The 9,774-nt window shown below is 48.8% G+C and overlaps 3 protein-coding genes across 3 annotated transcripts; all 3 read right to left on the bottom strand.

The window, feature by feature from the left end:
* Positions 1-20: 20 nt before the first annotated feature.
* Positions 21-1,720, bottom strand: F5891DRAFT_1204354 (uncharacterized protein; the record flags this gene model as incomplete). Its single annotated transcript, XM_041368997.1, has 2 exons — positions 21-784; positions 835-1,720. Coding segments are annotated over 2 exons (1,650 nt in total), but the record flags the coding sequence as incomplete, so codon positions are not given.
* Positions 1,721-3,272: 1,552 nt separating this feature from the next.
* Positions 3,273-4,501, bottom strand: F5891DRAFT_991489 (uncharacterized protein; the record flags this gene model as incomplete). The annotated part of the gene is made up of 4 exons (XM_041378119.1): positions 3,273-3,578; positions 3,647-3,918; positions 4,077-4,278; positions 4,325-4,501. 4 exons carry the CDS (start codon positions 4,499-4,501, stop codon positions 3,273-3,275), a joined length of 957 nt encoding a protein of 318 aa, XP_041216056.1.
* Positions 4,502-8,094: 3,593 nt separating this feature from the next.
* On the bottom strand, positions 8,095-8,672 carry F5891DRAFT_1204351 (uncharacterized protein; the record flags this gene model as incomplete). The annotated part of the gene is made up of 3 exons (XM_041368996.1): positions 8,095-8,345; positions 8,394-8,600; positions 8,657-8,672. 3 exons carry the CDS (start codon positions 8,670-8,672, stop codon positions 8,095-8,097), a joined length of 474 nt encoding a protein of 157 aa, XP_041216055.1.
* Positions 8,673-9,774: the final 1,102 nt, after the last annotated feature.

The raw sequence follows: 9,774 nt of genomic DNA, 5'->3' as shown, positions 1-9,774 counted from the left end.
CTGTTTGGGCCAGGTAACACGCCAACCAAATACATGTTCTCAGGGTGGTAGCGGAGGTCGACGGGTAGGTTCAGGCATACCATGTATATCCCTGTGGACGAAGCGCTACCCTTCCCGATCTTCATACCTGATGGATTAAATCCATCGACGCCAAGAGAAAACACGAGGCGTAACTCTTTGGGTGGTCCGCATACGAAAGGGCTGCCGTCTGGGCCTTGAAAGTTTTGTAGGACCTCTGCATCCCAGATGTCATGCTGTTCGCCATCAGCTACCTTCATGTTTGCCGCCGACCCCCGTTCTAGCTTGCTTTCGATGTCTGAGCGAGATAAGAATCGTGCAAGCCATTGCTTCATATCCTGATACAAGTACTTCTTCACAGGGCGTTCAAAAGCCGTTCCACGTATGATGCGGGTGCGCTTCAGCTTTGTAGAGCATTGCGGAGCACCGGGGAGTGGGGAGTGAATGCAATACTCGGGGCACGCGAAATCGTCATCGTTGTATAGCTTGAAGCAGGATGGGCATGTTATGTAAGATTTGCATTTTGGATCAAGGTGGATGCGTTTCAGCAGTGTGCGAGAATCCCGAGGAAGGTCGGCCAAACGAGCTTCTTCTGATGATGGTGATATGTTGGTTTCGACAACGAGACACCGCATAATGAAGCGTAGTGTCGCGAGTGCGAAATTGCATTTCTCGCGCGATAAGCCACAAAGCAGGGAAAGCGTCAAGATTAGGAAGTAGCAGGCCAATGTTGCAGGGTGGCTTTCATACTGACGAAAGTATATATCTGTTTGTTCATCAAAAAATTGCATTTGAAACAACATCTAGTAGGTTTACCGGTGTTGATTATAACTGGAACCTTTGAGCCACGCACTGCGTCCTCAGGCTGAATACTGACGCTGGAACAACGCTGGCGTTCCCACTCTCCGGCTTTGATGTCATCGATGCGTTGCAACTCGTCGGCAGCACGTTGCAAAACCGCTGCGGCTGTTGACTCCAAGGAAATGGGTCGATCAATGGATTGAACGGCTATGAGGGCCTGGAACATTTTGCGCTCGTGACGTAGGATCGATGCATTTTCTTTTGCCTCAACCTGGAGTTTACATGGGCCAATATTGGGAGCGTCAGGATGCGCTGTCGGGACAAAATTGCCCTTGTGAGGTCTGTCGAAGATAAGGTTTGTATACGAAAGCGATGCTGCTGACTGGTTAATGAATTTGATAACGTGCTGTAGGTCTTGAACAGCTCGTGCGACGTTATCAGTGTCAGCCAATAATGAGGAGGGGCTAACGTCGGGGATCAGCCTGCCTGCTGCAGAGGCTTCATCAGGGATATCACGTAAGAAGCGCGGAACGTTGACAGCGTCGGGGTAGTCGATGCTGGTGGGGGCAGCAGAGGGGGATGTCACCCCCGCACCGACAGACTGCTCGCGAACTAGAGAGCTCTCACAAGGGTTCGCCTCATCCTCAATATCCATGCAAGCCCTATCGAATCGTTTATGACGGTAGAACGTTGCTGGTGGCAACCAAACGCCTCTCACTGGGTCCGAACGTTCATCAAAAGGCTGGGTGATGACCATACCGCATCCAAGCCGCCGACACCGGCAGAGGAGTGTCTTTTTCGACTTCATCCAGTAGTGCCGTTTGTGGATTTTCTGCTTTTCAAGGTGCTGATAAATATGCAAAGGTCGAGGTGAAGAGGAAGAGTGTGGTACCGATGGCATTTGAAGACTCGATATAAAGACATCTGATTCAAATCTTGCTTCCGAGTGGCTCAGTGGCCTAGCATTCAGCACAAAGAGGTGCATTTGAAGGGAGCCTTGCGCTTCATGCGTTTACACAAAGGGTTACCTTATGCGGGGTGCATCATGGGTGGGTCAAGCTTGAAAGGGATTAGTGATTAGTTTGCTTCCGAGTGGCTCGGCTGACCGAGCATTCAGCACGAAGGAGGAACTTGATTTACTGCCGGCCCATCAGAGCGACCACAGAGGAACTGCTCAAAAAGTATAAGGATTGCGAGAGATGTGTGAGAGTGCAGATGATATTACTTACGGAGGCAGGAAGATCACTGCCGCTATCCTGTCTTTAGAACCACTTCTCCTCAAGAGCATGGGGAGTGGAATACCAACGATACCATGGAAAGAGCAAGCCGACGGACGCCATGATAATTATGAGCTTGAATAATCCGAACAATGGATCGTCGATCAATCGATCACCTGCCAAGCGTGCGAAAGTTTGGGGGCAGCTACGCCTGAGTCAAATTGGAGCATGAAAGGGGTTCAAGTAGACTGGTGACCAGCCCGTCTATGAGGGTTCAAGTGGAGCACGGGCATCAATGCGAATTGCGAATTGGTTCTACGGGATCAAGATCCTGAAAGAGGTCTTCAGAGAACTGAGAACCGGGGCAGTTGCTGATATAATGTGATGTAACACACCTGTGTGACAGCGGTGTTTCAAGGAACCAAAAAAAGTTGTCTTCACCAATTCAAGACTGTATTTGTGCTTATTTGGCTGCATATCCGTTTTATCGCTACGGTTCAGGTTAACGCTGACCTCTTCTAAGTCCTCGTTGACTTGGAAGTGCATCTCCACCACTTATGATTGAAGGGCATCAGGTAAGTCCTCATCGTGCTCTGAGTCAGCTTTTATGATTGTGACCTGTTTTTACAGGGTTTCACACAATGCCCCATGCCAAGATGTTTGTTCTACCCTTATCAGTGACTCTGACTTCAGTCGGAATCATGGTTTGCTAATGGTACATGGCCTTCCTACTTTCTTCTGTTATATGCTGGTGGTCCACTGATAATGGTAATATGGAATACAGGTGATTAATTTGTAAGGCAGGTTTTGAATGACCTGCCTTCTGGCACAACTACTGTGGGGGGTTGTTCCATGCATGGTGCATGGGTAATATGGAATACGGATAATCAATTTGTAAGGCAGGTTTTGAATGACCTGCCTTCTGGCACCCTACTTTGAGGAGTTGTTTCATGCATGCTGCAGTGAGAGATGACACTCCACATCTATTAACAATCTTGAGTACATACTTCCATTCCTCTGCAAGTATTGGCTGACGAGTCGGATCAGCCTCCAATCCAAGATTTCATCATGTCGATCTGTGCATGAGTCCAATGTGAGGTATGCAAAACGCCACAAACGCCGTCGGACTTTCTATCTGGATGATTGAAGATTGATTATATGCTCGTCTCCTATGTCAGCCACGTCCTTTGTCTCCTGTTCCGGGATGTCCTTCATTAGTAACTAACCTCATTTCTACTAAGGTAGGCCGTCATTGATTCCCCTCAAATGGCATCCCTTTGTACCAACGGCTAGGACAAGTGAGCCCCTGGTGCTGTACTTCAGTGACGGAATGCGAAGGTGAGGCCCAGCTCCAGGCGATGCATCCCAGTCTCCACCATATCTCATCCTCAGATGCAGGGCGTCGCACGCTCGCAGTATCTCTGTTACCTTGCATGAACGCCATTGTTTGATTCGGACCTGGTAGACAGGAATGCCATTCCCTAGTGAATGATCGTCCGAGCTCATGCCGTCGACAGGTGAGTTCTTTTTCTTGATCGTCCGCTTTATATTATAACTCAACGTCGTTCACCTAGTATCCCTGCTCACGATCATCTCTATACACCACGCACTTCCGCTGTGCCAACTGGTGGTCTTAACAACATGTCGCCGTAGTATGCCGAGGCAGTTTCGGTCTCGCGCGTGTTTAGCTGACCTTCTGACACCTTGACCTCGACTACTCCGACGCTCGATTCTGCGGATGCACCATGCACTTCCGCTCCGCCAACTGGTTGTCTTACGAACATGTCCCTTAGTATGCCGAGGTAGTTTCGGTCTTGGGAACGTGTTTTGGCTGACCTTCCGAAGCTATCAACGCCAAACTTGTCTTCTGGAGCTCGAGTGTCTGGTAAAAGTACATATTGTGCTATACATCCGCTTTGTGCAGCCGCTTAACTAGATCCTTCAGCCATCTTCGTCCGTACGCGGTCTGAAACGTGTAAGTCTTTGGATTTTTTTATCAAGATGGTGATGGCTTACCTATCATAGAGCGCTAACGCGCACATCTCAATCCTAAAAGGTATTCGAGCTCTCTGACTTCCATCTCAAACATGCGACGCTCCCTCGCAATCCATAACACCATCATCGCACGCACTTCGTCCGGCCACAACGGAGGCAACGGGTTTGGGATAAACGGCACTTCTGGACGGTAGACTCGTTGGCGTACGCGCATTCGCGCAGCGGCCCATGTAACATACATTAACTCCTTTATTAATGTCAGTATTATATTTGCTAATATATGTATCCCTCACAATTTGCCTTTCGCTCATCGCGAAGATCACTTCTCGAGGGCGCGGCATATGCTGGAATAGATGTTGAGGAAGCTGATTTTCGTTCCCGTTTTCCTCTCCTCTGACGTCAGCGTTTCTATCTCCTCCGACGTTGGCGTTTCTGTCTCCTCCGACGTTGGCGTTCCCGTCGTTATTCATGCTACGCGATGTAAGAGATAGTCGATAATAAATCTGAAGTCGTTGGCCCAGTGACTGATCGATGAGTCTGAGTGTGACATCCCGATTTAGTAATATTGTTCATCCGGCATTTTCCGGATGAACTGTATGTTGGACGTGACCACCGAACGATGCTAACCGTGACACCATGATGTCATTCTATGTTGTCCTGCTGCGTCTTCTCATCTTTTTACTTGCTTGCCAGACGCTGATGGTGTTCTGGCCGCGTCATGCTCTCAGAAAGTGCGTCTTCTCATCTTTTTACTTGCTTACCCGATGCTGATGGTGTTCTGGCCGCGTCCCGCTCTTAGCTAGTGCGTGTTCTCGTCTTTTCACTTGTTTGCCCGATGCTGATGGTGCTCTGGCCGCGTCCTGCTCTCAGAAAGTGCGTCTTCTCATATTTTTACTTGCTTACCCGATGCTGATGGTGTTCTGGCCGCGTCCCGCTCTTAGCTAGTGCGTGTTCTCGTCTTTTCACTTGTTTGCCCGATGCTGATGGTGCTCTGGCCGCGTCCTGCTCTCAGAAAGTGCGTCTTCTCATATTTTTACTTGCTTACCCGATGCTGATGGTGTTCTGGCCGCGTCCCGCTCCTAGCTAGTGCGTGTTCTCGTCTTTTCACTTGTTTGCCCGATGCTGATGGTGCTCTGGCCGCGTCCTGCTCTCAGAAAGTGCGTCTTCTCATATTTTTACTTGCTTACCCGATGCTGATGGTGCTCTGGCCGCGTCCCGCTCTTATCTAGTGCGTGTTCTCGTCTTTTCACTTGTTGCCCGTGTGGCGGTGCCAAACGCCAAACGCCAAACGCCAAACGCCAAACGCCAAACGCCAAACGCCAAACACCAAACACCAAACGCTAAACGCCAAGCGCCCAACGCCGAACGCCGAACGCCAAACGTCAAACGCCAAACACCGAATGCTAAGCGTCAGACGAATCATTATCATAGTTTGGCAGTGTTGCTGAAACCTGAGGCGCTAACCTATACTTTTTGTATGCAGAGACCCGCTGAAATTCTAACATAACGACGAACAGCTAATAGGTGTTTATGGCCATACGTGGCTTAAGCGGGACTTGCAACGCATTGCCTTTGCCATGCTCTGACTCGGAGAAAGATATACTGCTACCAGGTTAGTAGACTAAAACTCGGCGGCAGTGGAACAATATTAATATTCATACGCAGGTGGCTCATCTATAAATCGCATTGGTCAAGAAAGGATCATCGATCATCGTACCGGCTCAAAGGAACTGCCGGAACACGCCGAGAAACGATGATACGAAGGATCAAAGAACCGTGCAAGATATGAGGTTACCATCATATCACAATTTGGAAGCTAATCGATGGCTGTTGGAAAAGCCCACGTTGCGGGGCTGGCGAGGCTGTTGGTGCCCGATTTACATACGTTGATATAATTTGTGCATCTCTTTTGTGTGCTTCTAACATTAGAATGCTTTGTAACATTGTGTATATCCGGAACGTGCCGACTGACTTTGAAAAGTCACGTGACTTTCGAACCAGACCTTCCAGAACGCAAGGCCCAAAGTTCTTCACCGCTCAAAACTGTGTAGCTGGGTGCCGGAATAGGGTAAAATGTGGCGTGGCACCTAAGGGTCCGTGTCGTTGTCCTGGGGTTCGAGAAGCCGTGACAAGGGGCTGTTACTACATGTGTCGATCTTCACTTCTCAACATGTACAATCTGTGCCGAAAACCTTATAATTAACAGCGTGGTCGGGCGATTGTATTGCTTCGTATTCCTTATACCTCACACAACATATGCGTGAATGAACCGTAAGGTTTTTCCATGGCCAAGAGCCACATATATCCGGAATACGCAAAAATGTGTTAGAATGATCATGACGCGGGAAGTTTCAAGAAAACTCGACGCGCCTCTGATACTTGGTACAGGTGGGTAACGGCCTGAGAAACCGAGTCAATGGGGATAGATAGTTCTTTGGCTAGTCCCACTCCATGATCGCCGCGCCACGCCTCGGGCATCCCTAGAACAAACCATTATATCGCTGCAAGAAACTACAAGTATATTCAGAGAAGTTTACGGTACATTTACCTGTCCATAATTATAATAATTACCAGAAGAGTGGGTAGCAACGTCGTTTAGATATGATATCGGCCATACCCTTGACCGGTCACCGCAAGCCTCGAGGCGATTCGGAAGACGACATATATATACATCTGGCGAAGGAGGAAGGACAAGGTAGCTCCATCGATTTGGGGTTGAGACCTGTTAAGACTAAGGTTAATCGTTCAATGGTCACGATCGTGACAGTACGTGACTATTAGCCTGAAGTCACCGTGGCGATCCCGCCCTTACGCTGAGTGCGCAACAGAATAGTGGACGCCTCTGCTCACAGAGGGAAATATTAGTAGTCCACAAGTCCACATCATCCGGACATATAAATTCAACACCCAACATGCAATCCCTCATAAACTCGTCCCAATCCCAAATTCACAATGTCCTTCACTACACCTGTCCCAATGACTCATCCCTGTTCCCACTACCGCCCGCTCCCCTTCCCTCTTAATCATCATGCTCCCCAGTATGACAGAGAGCAACGTGAGCGCGCACTGGCTCTTCATATACAGCAACAACTTGTGGATCAGCCTACCTCAAAGAGTACGATGAGTCTCCCGATCAGGACCGCATGATGCGAGACGTTCTGTGCACCCGTATGCCAGAAGATCAGGGTTTCGACGCCCAGTTCCCGTTCGACGGTGAAAGCGCCCATAAGAAGGCTGAAATCCAACGGGCTAACCGTGCTATCCGAGTCGAGTACTAATATTAGGCCTAGACTTCCGTTGAACGTTGTAGCATAAGCAAAACGCAACGGAAACTACTTTCGATCGACCGTCCAGCTTGAACCCGCTGGAGAGGGTGAATGCAATGCGAGGCAGGCAGTAGAGAGAGATAAGTCCGTCAATAACCTTTGAGATGCACTATCATCAGAACTCACCTGCGACGATGGCACTGCTCTGCGCTTTCCCGACGCTAGATTATCGTACGACGTCAGAAGGCGCACACGCACACAGTCCTAGAAGGCAAGAATCGTTAGGCCAATCCTCATCCTGCGCAGGAACCTGAGAGAGTCTCTCGAAAGAAAACAACGAAAAAAAGTAAATGCATACATGGCAGTGTTCCGGATCACTCACTGATGTAAGGAGTCAAGGACGAAGCTAGATCTGAACTCAATATTGGTTGGAAAGCTCAAAATACATAGTTTCATAGGGACACCACACGGGCTCGCAAGACCAAGAGGCGGGAAGGATACAACCAGGCGCTCGAGGTCATAGGATGCTGCTTCCAGATGGCAGAGATTGTCCAGATTGAACGGAGGCCAACGGAAGTTGAACGGAAGCGAAAGGTGCAAGAGAAAGTGAAAGTGAATTTTAAGCGAATCACAACTCACGGCTTCGCCATTGCTCTGCCAACCTTCAGGGAAATTCTCGTTTCTTCGCGGAGAACAGGCGAACAAAAGATTTCGGGCGGCTCTACTATACTAAGTTGGAAGTTCCAGTTACAAGTCTATATATCGCAAATTGATTAGTACTACAATGCCACAAAGCCCTATGCCAGCCATCTCCGAGTCCTCTCATCTGTATTAATCTTGTCCTCCACACGTTGAATCTGAGCCCTTAGATCCTGCAGCTGAGTCATAGTTTCAGCCTTGCTTGTCTCCGCAACCTCCTTCGCAGCTATGCCAAGTGTGACGCCTTGCTCAGCGTATTTTGTGTTCGCAGTGGAAAGTGTAAGCAGCATATTAAAACTATCTGTCATGTTGACACGCATGCATTCGATGGCTTCCATTATATCAGCGACTTTGTACGTAGTCAGTCGGTAGACTCAAAAATCAAATCAGGACTTACTAGTCATGTTAGGCCTAACGGCCTGCGGTCGGTTATTGATGGGGACATCATCGTCCAACATAACAGTGCTGCTCCAGTTAGAAGTGGCGCGTGCCACGCGTGTGCTCCAGGTGTCGGAATTGCCGGAATTCGAGTTGCCTAAATAGGCGGACCCGCCCACAGATGACCGTGGAGTAGCAAAAGCCATGGTTGATAAATCGGAAGATTCTTAATGTGTCATGTATACTCAATAATACTGGCAAGTTGGACATCGCAGGACGTACCTGAGGGAGTGGCCATTGTGTTGTATCGATCTGAGCAGATTGTTGGTGGTATGTACTTGCGCAATTATATAGCTATCTTATGTCAATTATCAATCTGTCGAACAAAAGTTATGATCAAGTTCGCTGATCCTGTAATTTGTTACTACTAGTACATGTCTGGACTTGATTGGCTGGTGCAGCAGCCTCGTGTATTTGTTGATATGCTGGCGGCCATCTTCGTCGATTCGAGGAAACACTGATCAGATTCGCGATGCTGCCCTGCTTTGTTATTCCCAACGAGCCCATAGATCTTCTTTGACGTGCACTTGCTAGACCGTTTATATTGGATTATAAGCTAGGTCTGCCTTGCCTCGGATCATCCTTGCTTTCTCCCTCGGGTCTGATCAATTCTCATTTCCGTAGTGATTTCAGCCTTCCTTCTGGAGTGCTTTGTATCGGTACTACTACTAGTAGGACCCCGGTCGTTCTTTAGTGACAATGCGGCGGCGCCAAATTTGACCGGTCGACCCACGATACCTCCAACCAGAGCCAAATTTTCGAATAGTCTCACAACACCTGTCCAGATCATCGTTTGGCCCAGGTAAATACATCTTATCTCAACACAAACCAGCTTATATGAATATACGTCTGAATACGGTCGACTTTCTAAAGTGAGATCATTGAAATTTTCGCCAAGTCCGAGATGGTTATGCACAGGCTCTCAGTCCACGAGTCTCGAGGCCACGGTGCTCCCATATCTTCCCCCACCATCATCTGAACACCGAGCCATAATGCAGCGCTATAGCAGTCGGAGGACTTACCGAGGCCTTAGACCCGTCCGTTTTTCCTTTTTGTAGAGCGGAACCTAACATTGAGAGGGTTCTAGGAACGCATTTTGGACCTGCCTAAAGTCGAAATCACGTTGGGCCGGGATTATCCCTGACCTTCTCCTCCGAGGCTCCAAATCTGGTATTCTGAAATATTTTCCCCCTAGATCCCCCGATAAACACAAACCAACCGACCAAGCTCCATCAGAGGAAACTGGCCCCAGAGGCAAGGCTAAGGCGGTGCAAAACGTCAAACAGTGCATGAGGCAAATGCGAGGTATGCAAAACGCCACAAACGCCGTTGGACTTCTA

This window comes from Suillus fuscotomentosus, assembly GCF_016647785.1.
Source record: "Suillus fuscotomentosus strain FC203 chromosome Unknown F5891scaffold_704, whole genome shotgun sequence".
Lineage (NCBI taxonomy): Eukaryota > Fungi > Basidiomycota > Agaricomycetes > Boletales > Suillaceae > Suillus > Suillus fuscotomentosus.
This window is presented reverse-complemented; position numbering and strand designations above follow the sequence as displayed.